Genomic DNA, 20,249 nt, shown 5'->3' on the forward strand with positions numbered 1-20,249 from the left:
GAACCAGTTATGCAGCAGTATGAAAATAGGTGTACACTCTAAGTTCACAAAGATAAAATGATTTCAGCGAGCTAACCCACTGTACCACTGATCCATGCCTTTTTAATAGTTAGTATTAGTTCTACCCACTTCATAGTTTTTGGCTTCTATTGTTCTCCCTGGTAAAAAGTAAAAGCACATGGGATACATGACTGAAGATACTTCTCTCTCTCCCCCTCTCTCAATTTCTATTTGACAACATCTCTTAAAACATTTCATGGTCAGAGTAAAAGAAATAAAACTAACACCTTATTTGTTTTCAGGTGTTGTAAATTAAAGAAAACATGGACCTATTTTGGTGGGAGAAGTTCATCCTATCAATTAATTCAGAGATGATTATTAAGGAAGGGATATACTAGAACTTGAGGTGAAAACAAGCGTGTCCTCAAATCTGCTTAAAAAAATAAACTGAAGCTTGTTATTTGGCCATAGAGGTAAAATAAAGTAATCCAATTATATTTCCACCAACCTAAACCTACAAGAGCAACTCATAGCGATATAAGGCTACAAAGGTACTTCAGAAATATCACTCAGAATTCTCAGAAGCAGGCATGGCAGGCTGCTTTAATTCCACATTCCTGGTTCCTTGTTATACCCCTTATGTCTCCCTTGAGAATATGGCACTGTCTCTTGAGAGTTAAATGAGCATGTTAAGATGGAAAGAAGAACTTGTTCTTAGGCATTAAATGTAATTGCATTAATGCTTTGTACCAGAACTAAATCATACTAAAGAACTGGTGGCACTTTTTGGGGTGCTGCTATAAAAGCCGTTCTTTTGAAGACATGAATATTAATCAGCTTCAATATCCATTTCATATTTAAAACAAAATAAAGATCATCCGCTCATGGATGAACTTCTGAATTTTAGTTACTTCCAAAGTAGTCTTTTAGGTGATTCTGTATCAAGATTCATGACTATGGTGCTCACCTCTTTGTCCTTGACTGCTCGTTACGACACCTTTACACTCACTTGGAAAGTTGGTCACTGAAGAAGATGAAACAGAAATTAGACTTCACGAGATCTGAAACTCAGTGAAGAATGACGACCTTTTAAACAAAGGCCATCAATGTGGGTGACTGTTCGCTCTTCTCAGAAGATGTATTAGATTAATTAAATAAATCTAATCTACTCTATGGTGTTGAAAGAGCATCAGGAAATAGGTCCAGAGGTCCTCTCCTTTACTAGGACCATAATTTTTTCTTCTTTCATCTTGTTCACCATTTTTACATAGTTCCCACCCCCCACCCCCACACACACACTTTTACTGAATGGAAGTTATTCAGTTACCTTTTTGAAATCCAGATTCTTGAACAGCAAGATCAGGGTGAATGCAGTGGGATATCTTACAGCACTACCTGTTTATCTCAAATGGCTGTATGGCCATGAAAAATCAGAAGTTGGTCTTGATGGGTAATGTCTTTTTCAAAAATAGAAACAAATGTTTTTAGTTCTAACACATTGCTGTGTGAGTAAAATTATCTTTCTATATAGATAATACATAGAAGGCCCTTACCACCTTGTGCCTGAATATTTAGTGTCTGTCTTTATTATAAGGCTGAAGTTATGTCCTGCTCTGAACACTGAAAATTAGTTTTGCTGATGACTGATTGCTGCAAGTCAGTGGACATCTGACAGCCTCCCTTGCTAAGAGTTATTTATATTCTGCTATCCACTAGTAGTTTTATTTTGAGGTGCAATATGGAGTGGAAGCTGGGAACAAACAGCTTTAGAGTGTTTGCATTCATTCTTTTCTGAGACACTCTTGGATAAAAAATGGTACTTTTCCTCCTTGAGCATGCTGAAGTTCTGCATGGTACAGTCTTACCATATACACCTGTTGGTTAGTGGAGCCAATTCAGGAAATTTGGGGCTATGCTTTCTTCAGATTCTGAAGTTTACCTACTCTCCCAGAATTTGATGGAGACAAAATTGAATGACCTGAATTAAAACCAACAGTTCACTGCAAGTTAGGTAGAAGTAAAGCTGATTCACAATGCAGCAGGTTCTTTCAAATGAGCGTCTGATCCACCTTGATGATAAATCTCAGCAATCCCACCAGTTTCATTTCTGCACTTGAAGTCCTAAAACCAGCAATGATGAAAAATACTACCTGTGGTTTTGGCTGATCAAGAAAGAATGCCCTCGAGACCCAATTACTTTAACTGATTCTATTTGAGGCTACCCTTATGAATACTCAGAACAGGAGGCAGTGCAGAACATGGATGCTGTGAGATCATTTTAAGGGTGCTGCAGTATGCCATGCAAATATCAGCATTGTTTGGTATCCAAAACATGTGCACAGTTCACAAGATAAACCCAGAGATTTCAAATAGGAATCCATTGTGTCAGAAATATCCTTACCAATTGTGGCCTTTCCAAAACCTTTGCCTCAGAAGAATGCAGTTACCTTTCCATAGTCCAAAAAATGAGTGGAACCTAAGAGCTGGAATTTTCTGAGGAATGCCTTGAGTTTAAAAAAGTTGACAACCTTCTAAGATAACCAATGATTTTTAAGTGTGTGAAAAAATAGGCGATAAGGACCATTACTCTAACTGACTGAGAAACTCCTAAAACAGGCAAAATTACTGCTACAATAATTTTCAAGAGGGGCCTTAACTCTCTTAGGCTTATTTTAAAAGCCCAACCAAGGGTGCTGCTCTAAGCCTACCATTTCATGGTATATTAAGATTTTAAGTTGGCATGTTCCTTGTGCTGTGCTTGGTAGTATTTCATACATTCAAAACATCAGATAGCTTATGTCTGGCTGGTCCTAACACAGATGTTGAATTAGTGTTGTAGGGTTTATAAAACCCTAGAGTAAACAGCTGATACAAGACAAAAATTATAATTAGTAGGTATAAACATCATTAGGAGCAAACTAGTGAAAATGTTTGAAAATTTCATTTGTAAAAGGCAAATTCAACAAAACATCAGACTGATTATACCTTAGCTTTGAGCAAATAAGTTTCTGTGGAAATCAGAATTAGACTCCTAATTTCTAATTGCTTTTACGTGGGCTGATTTAGACCAGTGTAAACTGAACCACACTTGATTGTTAAAGCGGAATTCTGTCCTTAGTGTTCTACATGAAGGGTCAGCAAAGTTTTCTGGTGGTGGGTCAGAATGACCCACCTCTGGCCCAAGGCAGACCAGTGCTAGGACCTGGCTACACAGCCGTTTCTCTGCTGCCTAGCTGCGGTGCAGTTCAGGTAAAGTCCCCTGCCACCAAAGCCCCAGTCTACAGGCCAGATTCAATAGCTCTGTGGACCAGATCTGGCCCATATGCCATAGGTGTTGCCCCCTGTTTTGTGGGTTCCTATGCAATCAGTGGATTAAGTAGAGTACAAACCAGAAAATTTATTTTCTTTTCCTTGAATTAAATCCAGCTTCTTTGTAAAATTAAAAAATAAGTTCTGAAAAGCTGTTGAAAGTAGTTTTCTATTCTTTCTGTAAAAAAGAAATTGCTTCTAGTTGATCCGTTTACCTGTAACTTAATTTACTGCTGTTGTCTTAAGTGCTTTCCAAACTTAAGTGAATTGGTCTACTGCTTTTGTTAGGGACAAATAATTTTGGCTGCTATTTTTTTATGATAAAAAAACTCCTCTTTTGTTTACTATTATTTATGAAAGCTTGTTTATATAATGTTTTATGCAAAAGGTCAGCAGAAGACTCTGATTTCTTAGTATCCAGTTTTAATGCCCTTGTGCATAGTGATGACAATGCCAAGTTAAGAACAAATCATGCAAGTTGTGCTAACCAAAAGGGGTTTCCATCTTTTTGTGTGTTTGTTTTTTTAAAGGGGCAGAACGTGTGATTACATTGAAAATGGAAATTCCTGGATCAATGCCACCTCTCATTCAGGAAATGTTGGAGAACTCTGAGGGACATGAACCACTGACACCAAGCTCAAGTGGAAACACAGCAGAGCACAGTCCTAGCATCTCACCTAGCTCAGTGGATAACAGCAATGTCAGTCAATCTCCAATGGTGCAATAAGACAATTTCCAGCTACTTCAGACATTTCTAATACCTTATGTACAGGGATGAAAAGCAAGAAAAACATTTTTACTGCTGCTTAGTTTCCGGACTTTATATAACTCAACAAGGACCAAGAAGTTTTCATATGTATTGATATATACTCCTTGCTGTTTAAACTGTTAACTAGAAAAACACAAACTTTTGAAACTCTAAATCAGCCATCTCATACAACAAGAAACTAGTTAAGCTTCTGTTTTCTTCTAAGCATTCAAGATTGCATGGTGACAAGACAGTTCTCAAACTTTAAATTCTGGTTACGTTTCTGATGACTTTGTACATACAAATATATGGCTCTACTTTCTATACTGGATGTTTGGTGCTTTCCTTTTGTCTTGCATACATAAAATGATCAAGACATCAAGCTTATAAAATGGACTGCTGTACATGTCCAGATAAAGTTTAAAAAGACATTCTGATTTAGTTAGTATGAAAACTTATCATTGAACTTTCTGATGCCCTCAGTTTGCATCTCCTTTCGTGTTAAAAAAAGTGTATACAAAAAATCACTGCACTAGCAGAAGGGACTTCTGTATCAGTGTAACTGCCAGCTCAGTTATTCAGATGTCATTTGTTCCACTGTTATGTCACTTTAAATTTCAAGGAGGTTTATTACCTGGTTGACATATCTACACATTTTTAAAAAGCCCTACGCTTTTACAGTAAAGATAGCCTCCAAGGCAGAAACACTTTTCAGTGTTACCATGTTTTTGTTTACTTGTTCACAAGCCATTAGGGAAACTTCGTGGGATTACCTGCAGACTCATTCACTATTTCTGAACTGGTGAGTGCAGTGTATGTCCTTAAGAATCTGATACCAGGAGTAGGGTGCCTGGTACCACAACTAGGACTTCCAGAAACACAGGAAGAGAATCTGCCTTTTTGACCTTGTTAAATCACCATGAAGCAGAGTGAAAACTGTGGTAGAATGGTTAACATTAAAAGTGTCAGTTTCTTAGGTTTCATTTAAAGCACTAGTGGATTTTTTTTTTATATATTCTAGCAAATCTGTGATGTACTTTCACTGGCTCTGTTTGTACATTGAGATTGTTTAACAATGCTTTCTATGTTCATATACTGTTTACCTTTTTCCATGGAGTCTCCTGGCAAAGAATAAAATATATTTATTTTAAAACTGTGTAGAAAGCAATTCTAATCCAAGTTTTCCAGCACACAAAAGTGATAGATTTTCATTTTTAATGTTTAAACTTCATTTCAAAAAGCAGGTTTGCAGTTTGCAACCATGACAATTAAAATGTGCTTTAGCACAGCTGTCTAGAACATCTCTACAAGCCAGTCAGACAAATACATGACATTTCAATGAGTAAAAAAGAGCATAAAAATGTAGGTGTAAGAACAAAATGTTAAAATGCCTACACACAATAATAAAAACCATCAATTACATCATCACATAAAATAAGTCAAATGTACAAAAGTTTGCGACAGAAGGGACAAAAGGACAACACAAGATATTTGTTGGAAAATGTTTGTGTGCTCTTTGGGCACTTAATTAAACATATCAAAATCATCATCTTCATCAGACTCTGCAAAATATTTCACCTCTTTCCTAGCCCGACCTGTCCGCGGCTTAGGGGTAGAGTCAGAGGCAAATTCAGACTGGAAGATGTCCGCATCAGAATCTGGGTCAAAGGAGGCCTTCTTGGATTTCTTTAAAAGAAATGGAGAATGCCATAACAATTCTGCAGTGCGTTGAAGAACGTTTCTCTAACATCTACATTCCAGACTTGCCTAAATGCCACTTCCCATAGAAACAAACTAGGTGGCATCAACATGCTCCTTTAAGGAAAATGATAAAAAAGCCACAGCCATCCCAAGCAACCAACTCTGCTCCTCCTTCATGCAGCAGTAATAATCTATTTGAAACTGACCTTGCTTGGTGTCAACTTGGGTGTTTTCTTCCCAGGGGTGTAGTCACCTTCATTTTCTGAACCAGATGCTTTCCTTTTCTTTGCCCCTCTACCTTTCCCTGGTTGAGAGAAAAAATTACTGATTAATTACAATATACTTTGATGTTCAGTGTTAGCACAGCAGTGCTCAGCAGCCCCATGAGCTGGATGACTGACAGGGGGCTGGTCTGCAGGCCAGATCCGTTTTGAGGGTCAGCACCTGGATTGGCCTCTGCACTGTGCCACCCTGCCCTGGCTCCAGCCATGCTCTGCAACACCCACGGGATCATGGTATCCAGCCTGCTGGGTTCCCCACAAGTGCAGAAATTTGGCAGCAGGGAAGCAGCAATTAACACTGCCACTGATTCCTTGCAGCCAAATGTTCTGACCAGTGGGGAACCTTGCAAGCCAACAGACACAACTCTGCCACAAGTTGAGGGTTGAGCAACCCTGCATTAGCACATCTATTGCTAAGATGTTTTTTAAAGTTTGACTAAAAGGTTAAAACTGACACCACGGTTATATATCTACCTGTAGAAATTGGATATAAAGCACTAAGATTCTGTTATTCCGGAGTTATTAAGTTTTTTAATTTTTTTGGTTATGCTTCTCCAAAACTATTGCCTCACTCTTACATTTCATGGTCTCAGATTAAGACAGGGCATGCACAGCTCAACTAAATAAAAAGCTTCTGGATCTCCGAGGCAATACAAGACCTCACCACTAGTACTAGTTACATACAACCATGTTCTATTTCAAGGACTTAGCCTAGTCTGTCATTACTGAAGCACTCTTTTCATTTCGAGGACCAGTGAGTATTCAACTTGATTTTCTGTATTGCATCCACTTATTTTGGGGCCCTCAGTGATGAAAGAGCAGATATACTAGAAAATCCTACCGCAACTATAGTGAAGAATAAAAGCTGGGTTTCTTGTTGACCAAAAAACCTCTATACCAATGTCACTGTGCTCTACCTCTCTCTAAAGTGGAAAAAAATGTCCTGCTTTATAAAGCCAAACTTAATACAGGCTTATCGTATTGTCTGTCACTAGAAGCAGTAAACCAAGGAAGATTTCAAGTTGTATCAGAGAAACGTGACTGATGATTTGCTAGTGACACAACAGCTTTCAGCTCTAATGTTAGGACAGTGCTTTTCTGCTAATTCATAAAAAAGGAACTCAGTACCATATGATGTAGAAGCCAAATTCAAAAACTACAAGCTTTGAAGCTTGAGCTTTTGTGTTGTGTGATTAAATTTGCAATCTGTTGAAATCCTCACCTTTGGGTGCTGTAGTCTTCTTTGGAATGCCAAATTCTGAATCCGAGTCAGAATTTATGATCTCCATTTTCTTCCCCTTGGGAGATCTTTTAGGTTTAGGGGGTCCATCTGAAGATGGCTTTGCTGTTTAAGTTAAGGACAGTAATGTTGACTTTGCATACTACATACGTAAGACTTAAATAACTACAGTATTTATTCAAATCAAAACAAGGTTTTTTTTCCCCATGCAACATTGGAGACGGGGTGGGGCATGGGTCTTGTCTTTAGATTTGAGTACTGGGCCCTGATGGAGCTGGAGCTGCCACCTCCACTGCTGCTTGGCTGAGGCCAGGCTGGTTTGTGCAGCAGAGAAGCAAGGGGGGGGGGGGCAGGAGAGACCATGAACTGCTGAATCTCCAACTCTGGCTCCAACTTTGACTTGGGCCAGAGCTGCTGCTGTTTTCAGGCCCAGATCCACTGTGCACTCCGTACCATGGGACAGAGATGGAGCCAGAGTCTCTGCATACAGTAAGCAGCAGCTTTCCCTACTGCTCATCTCCCTACTGCTGCCTTCTTTGTTGCAGCATTTTGTGGGGAGACAGACAAATTCAAGACAACCCTCCAATAATTAGTTTTGATACATATAAAATTTTAAAATTTGTTGAAGGGGTGATCTTGGATTCAGCTAATACAATAGGTACTCTAATACGGTTAACAAGTTGTTACAGGAGTAGATGAGAACAGTTTCTATACTAGGGGAAACACTCGGCCAATTTTATTTTCGGCAGCTATTTCTTTCAGTGATCCTCTTCTATTATGTTAGACATACATGGTAAAAATTATTCTTTAGAACAAAACTTAAATGATTTTGAGATATCTTCCAAACCTTTTCTACTTTTAAGGAAACACAGTAATATGTTAACTGGTTGCTTTGGTATAGATCTTCTGGAGATTTTTTTCTGAGAAAAGACATTAATGAGGAAAGCACAGTGCCTTGAAAATCAAATCAGCCTGAGGAGGCATTCTATGGATGGGGGGGCAAAGATATAGCTCTGCCAAATAAAACCCGCAAATGTCGCTTGTGGGTCTTGGACCAGCCTCATGGGCTGCATGTAGCACGTGCCAGCTCTGGACTAACAGCTGCAACCAGTGCGTGGAGCCATTTTGGTACGTGCTGCATACAACATGCAGGGCCAGTCCAAGGCACGTGCTGCATATGGCACCTGTGTTGGAACAAGCCTGTGTGTACTGAATCCAGGGCTGGTCTGGATTGAGTTTACAGACTCATGCTGGATACAGTACGCAGGGCCTGTCTAATGCTGGTGCTGCAAGGAGCATGTGCCCCAGATTGGTCTGTGCATCTTAGGCAAGCGCGTGAGATATGCCCTGTGCTTCAGCTCAACTGTATGGCTTCACCAGTACTCTGGTTTATGAGAGTTTGTGGCTGACCTCTCAGTACAGACCTTCTAGGAATTAAAAGAGGGGCAGCTGGGCTCTATGTGAGCCTTTTCCATATTCTTACATGACTGGGAGATCCTGGTGCTTGTCCTTTTGATGACCCCTACCCCCATCTTTTCCAGGGATTGCATTCCCAGGTCAGCATAAACGATGACAATGAGTCGCAGAAAATTAGGGTTGGAAGGGGCCTCAGGAGGTAATCTAGTCCAAGCCCCTGCTCAGCTATATCAACCCAGCCATGGCTTTGTCTAGCCAGGTATTAAAAACCTCCAAGGATGGAGATTTCATAACCTCTGGGTAACCTGTGCCAGTGCTTCAGTGAGAAACTTCTTCCTAATACATAACCTAAACTTTCCTTGCTGCAACTTGAGGCCATTGCTCCTTGTTCTGTTATTTGCCACCAATGAGAAGACTCTAGATCCATCCTCCCTGTTACCACTCTTCAGGTATTTGAAGGCTGCTATTAAATCCCTGATGCCCAGCCAGTCAGTCCCCAGCATGTACTGGTCCACTGCATTGCTGACCTATGACTTGGTGCCTGGGTTTGAAGACAATCTGAGGAACCTCATTAGCAGGAATACATGTAGTTTCATTCTGAAGTCCCTTCCTGGGCTTGAGCAACCAGCAAATGTTTCATCCTTGAGTTAATATACTTCACAGGAAGTATGAGGTAGGATTTAGCCTCTCACAGCCAGTGACATACCCTTTTTAGCAGCTGCTGTTTTACTGGGAAATTTCTCCATTTGTTTTGGGATAAAAGATGATGTGAAGACTGGGGCAGAATCCTCTTCATCGCTGTCTAATTTTGTTGTATCTAAAAAAACAAAAAAGTTTAGGAGATAACATATGCATATACACATCTACTGTACATTTTAGTCTTTGACATATGCTGTATGTCTCTAAGGTTCAGAGCAGGGGTATGGAACTGTTCTCGTGCCTTGGGCCAATTCTGGACCATGGGGCTTTCTGAGGGATGGATCTAACCGAGCACATGAAGTGAGAGTAGTGAAATCTCCAGGTCTGACCCAAGGCACACAGCAGCCCCCGCTGCATACCTTGTGCCATAGCCAGAGCTGCCGCATGTCCTTTTCCACAGTGGCAGTGGCAGCACCAGGCATGTGGCAGGGGCTGGTGGCTGGAGAGGCAGCACCACAGCACTGGTGAGAGTCAAAGCAGCTGGAGGGCAAATGGGGCTCTTTCAGCTCTTGCTCATTGTAACTGAGCACAATTTCACCTGGGCCCCCAAGGCAGGCCACACCCCCAACTTCTGGTGGCCCGCTGGTAATCCAGCAGGTCTGAAAGAGCCGCTCAGCATGTCATATCAACCCTTAGGCTGTATGTTTAAGGCTCCTGGCTTAGAGCATCTCTTCCCCCTATAAATCTGAGTAGTTTAATGTTTCTGCCACAATGCAAAGTTGGTATTCACTATACATATCTGATCTAGTGCATCTTGGTTATTGCAGAATTAAATGAACTGACATAAAAAACAAAACACACCATCATCGGTCTTCTGAGAATAAGATGGAAATGAGAAAAGATTCCCAAAATCTTGATTCTTCTTCTCTTGAGGTGTTTTTCTACTTTAAAAAAAAAGAAAATGAAACAGTATATACACATTATATTCTACATGTACTGTTTGAAACACATTATTACTGCAAAGTGTATAGCACTTCCGCACACTGTATAACTACTTGTCAGCCAAACATTTTGACCACCTTGTAGAGAATCTCATTTTTGCCACGTAAGTCAACCAGTTTTGCAGATTAAAAATAGGTCAAGGTAAAAAACAGGATTATAGGAAAAGTGGAGCTGGAGGGGACCTCAAAGTTCTCTAATCCAGGCTTCTGTTCAAGGCAGGATCATTCCTGACTAAAGCATCCCAGTGCAACTTGAAAACTTCCAGGAATTACACAATTCCTCCAGGTAGTTTGTTCCAATTCTTAACCACTCTCCTAGTCAGAACATTCCTCCTAATTTCCAAGCTAAGTTTCTTCTGCTGCTGCTTAAGGCCGTTACTCCTAGTCCTATCCCCTTTGGGCACAGAGAAAAGCCCATCTGCCTCCTCTCTATAACCACCTTTCAGATATTTGAAGACATTATCAAATCCCTCTTCACTTCTCTTCTCCAGATTAAACAATTCTAGCCTTTTCAGCCTTTCCTCATAAGTCTTGTCTCCCAGACCCTTAATCATTTTGGTTGCTTCCTGCTGGATTCTCTCAAAACTGTGCCCATCCTTTTTGAAGTTTGGGGCCCAAAACTGGACACAGTGCTTTAGGTGAGGTGTTGAATATAGTGGAAGAATCTTTACTTTCCTTGATTTGCAAGTGGCACTCCTGTCAATACAATACAATACAATACAATACAATACAATACATTGTTGACTTTTTTGCAACAAGTACACACTGTTGGCTTGTATTCAGGTTACAGTCTTACTGTAAACTTCATGTCCTTCTCTGCAGGACTGCAGCCTAGCTAATCATTCCCCAGCCTGTGTTTGTTTATGCAGTTATTTCATCCCAAATGCAGAACTTTGCGCTTGTCCTTGTTGAATTTCATTTGGTTGATTGCAGACTGTTTTTTCCAATCTATCCACATTATTCTGGATTACAGCCCTACCTTTCAGAGTGTTTGCAATTCCACCCAATTTAGGATCATCTGCAAATCTGCTAAGCATGCACTCAATCTTATGTCCATATCTTTAATGAAGATATTAAAGAATACGGGACCCAGGATAGACCCCTGGGAACCCCACTTGATACGGCCTCCCAACTAGACATTGACCCATTGATGACTACTCCTTGAGCATGATGATCCAACAAGTTGTATATTCACCTTACATTACTTTCACCTAGTCAGCCTGTCCTTAACGTGTCAAAAATCTTGCTAAAGTCAAGGTATATCATATCCACTGCGCTCTCTCCTTCCACAAAGCCTGTCAACCTTATCATAGAAGGAAATCTAGTTGGTCAGGCATGATTTACTCTTGGTGAACCTATGCTGGCTGTTACTGATCACTTTGTACTCCTTTAGGTGTCTCACAATAGATTCTTTGAGAACCTGCTCCATGATCTTTTCAGGAATTGAAATCCTGGTCTGTAATTCCCCAGATCCTCCTTCTTTCCTGTCTTAAAAATGTGCACTATATTTGTCCCTTTTCCGATAACCCAGGACCTTACCCAACCTCTACAAGTTGTCAAGCAAGATAGGTAATAGCTCTAAAATTACCTCAGCCAATTCTTTCAGACAACTTTGTGAAGCAGTACTTGAAGCACTATATTATTACTTGGCCCAAGCCATGCTTGTCTCTGCATGACTGCACAGTAAAAGGAGGCCAAGAGTTCTTTTTCTGCTTCAAAGTTATCCATACAGAAAGTATTCAGACAGCTGTAGGTGTTAGTTGTTAGTAAGTTCCAAGTACCAAAGCAGGCATGTCTACATGAATCTGGTTTCCCAAACACTTCCAGGTGACAATCAAAAAACACTGGAGAAAATCTTCCTGGGGTTATGCTTAAGTGCTATAATCAGAAAAATGTAATTTAGCTTTCAACAACCGAGTGTTTATGCATATTAACAACATTGGATTAATATTAATCCATTTCCCAAAATGTTCCTTCTGTTTCTGGTTAGACACAGACCAAAACCCAACACTGCATTTTTTTTCCAGATAAAAATCAGTATTAAAAAGAATATTCAGTTACTGTACTTACTCTGGAGAAGGCTTTGATTTGACAGGGGAGAAGTCATATTCATCTTTATCTAAACTGTCTGAAGGAACAAACTCATCCTCTCTGTCATTTATTACTGGAGATGCTTTTACTTTCAATTCATCTAAATCATTATTATTGTTGGCATCATCTTCATCATCATCAGGATCATCTTCCTCTTCTGAGAAATCAAAAGTATACTTGGGCCTTTCAGCTACAAAGAAAGTAGTCATTATTTGCATTATTCACATTGGAGTCACACTAACAGCCATTGTATAAACAAATACAAAAACAAAAAAGCCCCCAAAATTTCACGATTTAAGTAACTGAAAAGAGTTCACAGAAAACAAATAGTAACTTCATGTTTGGGAGGATAGGGCAACAAAACTAACACACTTTCATGATGAACAGATATCACTGCTCACCATTTGATCAGGCACTTTCAGATACTAGTGTTGTCAAGACCAAAGATTCTCAAACAGGTTACCATGAAACCCTAGAGTGCCTTCAGATCCTTTCAAGGGTACCACATGGTGTCACACAATCATAGCACTGTTAGGTGTGCAAATGTGGTTTACAAGATAAACCCAGAAATTTCAAATAGGAATCCATATTATTAAAAACATTCCAACTTTCTGTTGTCTTTCTAAGTTCTCTGAAACAGAAGAACTACAGTATTATTTTTCCATAGTTAAAATGATCAAGTGAAAAACTAGGAGCTGGCATTTTCCAAGGGGTGCCTTGAGCCAAAAAAATGTTGAGAACCACCAGTCTAGATGGTAATTAATCAATCAATCTTTTCTTAAAGGAAAATGTGAAACTGACTTTTAAATAATGGACCATATAACCTTCTTTAAAGTACAATTTGAGCAAATTAATCTTAATCACTGACTTGAAAAAATTATCCAAGATTTTCAAGATAAATCTCTCAAATGCTGTCTTCATCAGGCTATCTATGCTAATAAGACTTAAGGGGCTAAATGTTTCATACTGCAATATAATCTGAGTGGTTTGTAGTTTTCTTTTTGGTAGTTTCTTAGTAGCCTGATTGTGTCACTAAACACCTAGCCTAACAGTATATAAAAATATTCTAAAGTAACTGTTTTTTAATGGCTATTGTTTTCATTACTGGTTTCATAAGTAATTTTTTACCATAAATAAAAATACAGGATTGCCAATCCACACTGAAAACCCAAGATCATAAGCTTAATTCTAAAAAGAAAAAATCAAGATATTTGTATTTTCAGTTAATGTCCCAAAGCAGAATTTACAACATGAGTTAGATAAGAATTGTAAAGTCCTGTCTTTAAAATAGAGTTCCCAGCTATTGATAATCTGAGAGGAAAATTCCAGACTTAAAGCATGCAATTTCATTTATAAAGAATGAGCAGCAATAAAACATCGTGCTTATTTGCACAAAGAAACTAGAATACCTGCAGCTCTCCTAAGCAGAGAGTCCCTTGGAATAATCACAGGTTCACTTTCTTCTAAATCGCTTTCTGATTTTGATTCATCATCTGACCATGGGTTTCGTTTCTTCACTTTTTTTGCGCTAGATTTCGTGGATGATGGCGTTCTTCTCACTCTGGTACCTGCCACAAATTGAAATGCTAAGTACAACTGGGAAGAATACTAATTTCTAGTCTTTTCCATGGAAAATTGGCTTCATATGCTTATTTAAAAACAAACAAACAAGGCTTTCAGTAAGGACCATCAAGTCTCATTTTTAAATTCTTCCTGGGGGGATACATTGCAATTTTTTTTTAGAGGTTGGGTAACATGACTTTACACCATGACTGCAGCCCTCCTATCCTTGAAACTAAAATCACTCCTTTTGGGACAGAGATCAACTTCCAATCTGACATTTCAGAAGAGAAAGTAATACAGATTTATTATTTACTGTCTTTCACAATACAAGAACTACTGGTCACAAAATGAATCTAGTAGGTAGTAAGTTTAAAACTAACAAAAGGAAGTTCTTTTTCACAGACTGTGTAAATTGAAATCTCTAACTCATTGCCACCAGATGTTGTAAAAACTTGACAATTTAGAAAGATTCAACACGGAGGAAAAATTCTTGGAGGAAAGGGGCATCAGTATCTATTGAGCATGGGAGTTTGGGAGATGGCCTCTAAATAAGAACTTCCTAGACCAGTTCACTCTTCTTTTCAGTATCCACTCTGCAACTGTGTGGCACATGATACTGGGTAAGATGGACCTACGGTCTGACACAAGAATGGCAGTTCTTATGTTTTTAATCACATTTCCAGCTCCATCTTGGAGCTGGTATTCCTATATTTGGATCTGCGTAACAGCTACCTTTTATTCCCATTCTTTTTACACACATATTTTCACTTTCTTACCCTCTCAGTTTACATCTTTCTGCCATTAATTGTTCTTTTTCATTTTGCCTCTTCCACAGTTCCTGTATTACTGGAAGGTTACACGCAGCCCAGGGCAGGCGTAACTATTGTTTTTTCTGTGAACGTATGTTACGGCAACTGAGTTACATTGCTCTTAAGAACCAGATGATTTATGTAGTTTGGGAAATTATTTCCAGTCTTGACAAGCCCCAAATTGACCAAAGGTTGATCGAGGTTGACACAGAACATCTTATTTTTTCATAATTAAATTGATTTACATTTCTCTGATTAGATACCAAATCATTTTGGCTCTTGTCACCTTCTAAGTCATTTTTGAACAGAGACAGGACCCAGGAAATTAATGTTTATCAGCAAGACAGTTAATAATACCTATGAAACAAAATCTGTGCATCTCAGATCCCTTCAACTTCAATCTAAAAGTACAAAGCAATTTAATATGCTAATAATGCATACATACAAATAAGTTGATCTACATAGACTTTAAATTAAGCAGACTTATTATTCAATAGTCTTAATTACTATTATGCAAGTAAGTTACCTGGTTCCTTTTTCTCTCTTTTGGGTTTAGCTTTAGTTGGGGTAACTGAAGTATTCACAGAATCTTCTCCACCACCTTCTGCTGATGCACCACCAAATTCCTCAAATTCAAGTTTTATTGCTAGAGAATCAATATCACCCTAAAAAAAAGATGGTGGTCAATAAAGCTGCAGTGAAAAGAAATCACAATACCACGTGCTTCAGACAGGACTGGAATACATTTATTAGTCTTTGCCCAAGAATAAAAACAGGCTAATAATGAGACTCAGTGAGAAATGTTGGTGAAAATAAATCAACATTAAACAATTAAATATACTAGCACCAGATATCCTGTGCTGTTCCTTTTGTACATTTATGGGGACAGAGTAGAGAAAGGTATCTTCATAATTCCAGGGATTGAATTATAAGAATTCTTTCTTTGCAAATGCTGGCATAAAGTAGTAGCACTTAGTAGCTGGATTTAAAGAATTAACAAACTAGCAGTTATGGTATCTAAAATATTTCAATTTACCTTCTTCTTCTTTAGCAATTTCTTACTGGCATCAGCTTTCATAGCAGATGTAATCTGTGGAACTATTCTTCTACCAAATGGTGAGGGCATCGTCTCTTCTAACTGAAGTTTCTTAATCTTGGGTTTGCCAACTTTTCCCTTTATTGATTTGCCAGTCATGCCTGCCAAAACATCTTCTTTTTCTTGTGCTTCTACTTTCTAGTAAGCAATAAGGGAGAAGTAGGGATATAAATAACTTACTAAACACAAAGCATAATGATCATCTCGCCTCACCTCCTGCAGAAAAGAGACTTCCAAAAACCTATTATTCCCATTTGAGATAGAGCGTATCTTTAAGAAAAACTGAATCTCAATTTAAAATTTTTAAGAATGGAGAATCCACCACAAATCTTGAGGCGTTTTTCCCAACAGCTAACAATCCTGAGTGTTAAAATTATTCAGACTGTTTCCAGTCTAAATAGACTTATCTAGCTCCAACTTCCAGCCATTTTGATCTCATTATACCTTTGTCTGCCAAGCTGAAAAGTCATTTAGTATCACATTTCTGTTTCCCATGTAGAAACTTACAGACCAATCAAGTCAAGTCATCTCTTAAGCTTCTCTTATTTTAAACAGATTATTTCCTATGTTTTACCATAAAACCCACTTTCCAATCCTTAACCATTCTCCTGATCCTTCCTGAACCTTCTCCTTATCAACATCTCTCCTGAGTTATAGTCACTAAACCTGGATACTATTCTAATTAAAGTTCCATCCCTGACAAGTAGCAAAGTGAAATAATCCTCCTTTCTTCTATCTGATATTCCCATTAGTCCTTTTGGGTTAACTGGGAACTCATTTTTATCTCATCGTTCACCAAAATGTCCACATTTTTTCAAGAATAGAGTTCCTCATCCAATATGCATGTATTAGGTCTTTGTTCTTACATGTATGACTTTGTATCTGGCTGCATTAAAACATGTACTGTTTACACACACAGTTTATTCAGCAGTCCAGATCACTCCAGTATTGATAACCTATTCTCTTCCTTATTTACTATCCCCCTAATCTGCAGGTCATCTGTACATGGTTAGTAATGACTGTCTCCTTTCAAGTCACTGATTAAAATGTTAAATTGTGCACAGTCAAGAACTCAATCCTGAAGAACCTCCCTAGAAATATCAGTGATAATTTCCCATTTACAATTATATTTTGAGACCTATCAGTTACCCAGTTTTTAATCCAAGACATGCTGTACTGATTTTGTACCATTGTGGGATCAAGCAGTACCCTGTCAAATACTCATGAAGCCAAAGTGATAAGCTTCTGACTTTGACATTATTATCTCTGTAATCTCTTTGAAAGTTATTGAATTAGTTTCTATATAGCCACGCTGACTGGCATGAATTGTATACAATGTATTACATCACGGGTGTCAAAGATACAGCCCATAGGCTGAATAGCCTGCAGGACTCCCACGGAGACAGAAATTTGGCAGACTGTCCCACCACTGAATTCCCAGTTCTATTGGGAACCCGACATACTGGATCTGGAGTGAGGAGCTCTGTCATCTGACACAAAAGAGCCACAGCAATTAACATTGCCAATCTCAGGTTTCTGGCCCTGTAGGCAACCCCACAAGCTACATGACATGGCCCAGCACACTGAATCCAGCCCACAGACACTGCAGCAATTAATGCTGCCATAGTCAAATTTCCAGCACCGCTGGTCCAGATTAGTTTGACACTCTTGTATTAGACTATTTTCAAACCAAACGTATTCTGTAGACATTTAAACTATGGCTCTGTAACGATTCTGTAAAGTGCAATTCAATTTAAGTCAGTTTTCAAGTTTTAGAATTAGCATTTCAGCTGCTTCAGAACTGACTGGTTCAAGTATAATCACTTAATTTGACTTAGTGCTCCATAAAGGGATCGCACTACAGTTATTCAGAAATTGCTTTTGCCAGAGGAATATGAGGAGGAGAGGAACTAAGTATATGGCATGTTTTGCATGGAAAAGGAAACCTGGGGGAAAAATCTGTAATTAAAACACAGGTGTCCCTCACTTTATGCAGTACACACATTCCCGGAAAACTGTGCATAAATTGAATTCGCATAAAGGGAATCCAGTTTATAAGGTAACAAACAGGGATACTTTCCCATGATGGCAGTGAGCCAGGGAGAGCGTGAGGCAGGGGCTAGGGAAGGGGTGGGGGGTAGGGGTGCAGCGCAGTCCAAGGGCTAAAGGCAAGTGGCGTTGGCAGCAGGGAACAAAGCAGATGGAACTGTAAGTGGGTGTGGGGCGTGGGGCATGGGGCTGGGGAATCACAGCTCTTGCTGCTAGGTGCAGCCTGGGAGGGCTCTTCCCAGGGGCACATAACCCCAGATCTGTGCATGGGAGGAGAGCAGGCTGCTGCTGCAGGCTGGAGCCAGTGGTGGCAGTGGGCTTTTCCCAGTGGTCAGGGCAGGCAGCAGCCTGCTCTTGTCCAGAGTGCAGATCTGGGGGCACACGCCCGCTGGGAAGAGCCCAGCACAGCTCCCCAGCCTGCAGCCCTCCCAGGGTGTGCGTAGCAGCAAGACCCACGTCCTTCCACCCCGCACTCTGCACCGAGTTCCCTCCGCAGCTGGCATTGGCCGTTCCCAGGGCTGCTGCACCAGGGGCTGGGGTGAGTGGGACAAGTGGAGGCCTGAGGGACACAGGGCATGGTCCAGCTTGTCCCCACTCACCCCAGCCCCTGCTGCAGCAGCCCTGTGAACAGCCGATGCCACTTGCCTGCATCACAGCACAGCACAGCACAGGGGCTGGGGTATGAATGGAGACAAGCAGACCCCTGAAGGGTTCAGGGCACAGCGCAACCCAGCAACTGCAGGCAGCTGGCATTGGCCACTCCCGGGGCTACTGCAGCAGGGGGAGCACGCCTATGTCCATCACATAACAGTGAATTTATCTCACATATAATGAATTTGGGGTATAAAAAGGGTCATCGCATAAGAGCAAATTTGCATATACAGAACCCGCATAAATCAAGGGAAACCTGTAGATTGTATTATGCCATCTTGATGAAAAATAGCTGTTTTGGTATATTATCAGAAATTATTCTGTTACCTATTTGTTGTACATTAAGTGAACACGTTTCAAAAAGAACTTTAAAAATTAGTGTTAATGCTTAATACTTTTATATTCAGAAAGATGTTCAAACATACCTCAAGCTCTTCAACGAAAGCCGCTAAATCTTCTTTCCAGAGGTCTGAAGAAGATTTCCTCTTGAGGTCACCGAGATCCCTTTCCTAAAACATTAAGGTAGTATACATTTGTTCCTATATAATATAAGGAACACTCATAATATAAATGATGTATGTAAGATATACTGACAATGAGGGAGACCTTTTTTCTATAATATACAAACCTTTGAATCTCTCTGTTTAATTAGCTCTTCTACTTTCTCTTTAGTAAGAGACCACAGAGACATATTTAGGATGTAGTTAAAATCAGGACCTGAGGTACAGCCTGAAGAGGAGGAAGCGTCATCATTCAGGTTCTGTGAATCTTCTTCTTCTGCTGCCTACAATGAAAGCATATTAAAACTGTCATTCCAAATTACTGATTTTGGAAAGCTGTTTTAAAACAAGTGACCAAACGATATGGTGATGCATTTTAAATCTTTGGGTGCACTGACAGAAAAGCTAAGGCATCTTGCTATATATATCCAGATGTATGCGTGCCAGCCTCACTCCAGATTCGTAATTCAAGTCACTGAATGCACAGTCAATACAACTCCAAGCAGATGCCTGGGTTACTTGGGCTGTGGAACCAAAGGAAGCTAGGTATGATACTGGCCCTATTACCCTCTACGTGCTATTGACTATGTATACATGCCGTAACCATCTAGGATTCAGCTAACCTTTGATCTGTGTATTCCAGACCCTTTACACTACTTTTTTTTCAGGGCAGGGAGAAGACAGAGTACTAATGTTTTAGATATAAGGAAATGCTGTATAACTATGAGTATTATAAACTTCTCTTTGGTACAGTCAGTATTTCACCTTTGTTTCAAAAAAATTCTATTAGAAATTACTATATATTTTACAATTACCCCATTTTAACTTTATAAATAAATACACACAAAATAAAGCAGCAACTCCACTGAAAAAGGGTACTAGGTTCAAGTTAAAGCCACTTTCAAAAATGATTTCCAACATGTATTCTTCCTATGCTTTAATAAAAATAGTAATTTAAGGAGGTGAAAAGGGTTATTATGACCTTTCTCCTCAAATAAGTTCAACATGTTTTTTTAAAAATGTAACTCTCTAGTAAATTTGACCTTGACCTGCACAGAACTGAAAAGAACAAAAGAATATAAATTTTCTATTCCAAAGGTCAGATATTAGATTTTCTTTCTACATACAAATAAATACATTGTACACTCATATAAA

At 39.4% G+C, this 20,249-nt stretch overlaps 2 protein-coding genes across 6 annotated transcripts in view; one reads left to right on the plus strand and one right to left on the minus strand.

Annotated features, from left to right (window-relative positions):
• The window catches only part of RARB (retinoic acid receptor beta), a 387,901-nt gene extending 382,494 nt beyond the window's left edge, over positions 1-5,407 (plus strand). For both annotated transcript variants that reach the window (XM_019508768.1, XM_019508769.1), the window contains one exon: positions 3,840-5,407. In XM_019508768.1, coding sequence (XP_019364313.1) covers positions 3,840-4,036 — 197 coding nt within the window. In that variant the 3' untranslated portion in view covers positions 4,037-5,407. The remainder of the gene's footprint in view (positions 1-3,839) is intronic.
• TOP2B (topoisomerase (DNA) II beta) overlaps positions 5,256-20,249 on the minus strand; it is a 103,705-nt gene continuing 88,711 nt past the window's right edge. For 2 of the 4 annotated variants that reach the window (XM_019508764.1, XM_019508766.1), the window contains 11 exons: positions 19,223-19,378; positions 19,020-19,103; positions 15,835-16,032; positions 15,325-15,463; positions 13,836-13,994; positions 12,406-12,616; positions 10,196-10,278; positions 9,402-9,512; positions 7,262-7,384; positions 5,965-6,062; positions 5,256-5,743 (listed from right to left, as the gene is read on the minus strand). In XM_019508764.1, coding sequence (XP_019364309.1) covers positions 5,582-5,743; positions 5,965-6,062; positions 7,262-7,384; positions 9,402-9,512; positions 10,196-10,278; positions 12,406-12,616; positions 13,836-13,994; positions 15,325-15,463; positions 15,835-16,032; positions 19,020-19,103; positions 19,223-19,378 — 1,524 coding nt within the window. In that variant the 3' untranslated portion in view covers positions 5,256-5,581. The remainder of the gene's footprint in view (positions 5,744-5,964; positions 6,063-7,261; positions 7,385-9,401; positions 9,513-10,195; positions 10,279-12,405; positions 12,617-13,835; positions 13,995-15,324; positions 15,464-15,834; positions 16,033-19,019; positions 19,104-19,222; positions 19,379-20,249) is intronic. The other 2 variants (XM_019508765.1, XM_019508767.1) reach the window with 2 other exon arrangements.

The sequence above is a fragment of the Gavialis gangeticus genome, unplaced genomic scaffold, assembly GCF_001723915.1.
Source record: "Gavialis gangeticus isolate Ggan-Ray unplaced genomic scaffold, GavGan_comp1, whole genome shotgun sequence".
Lineage (NCBI taxonomy): Eukaryota > Metazoa > Chordata > Crocodylia > Gavialidae > Gavialis > Gavialis gangeticus.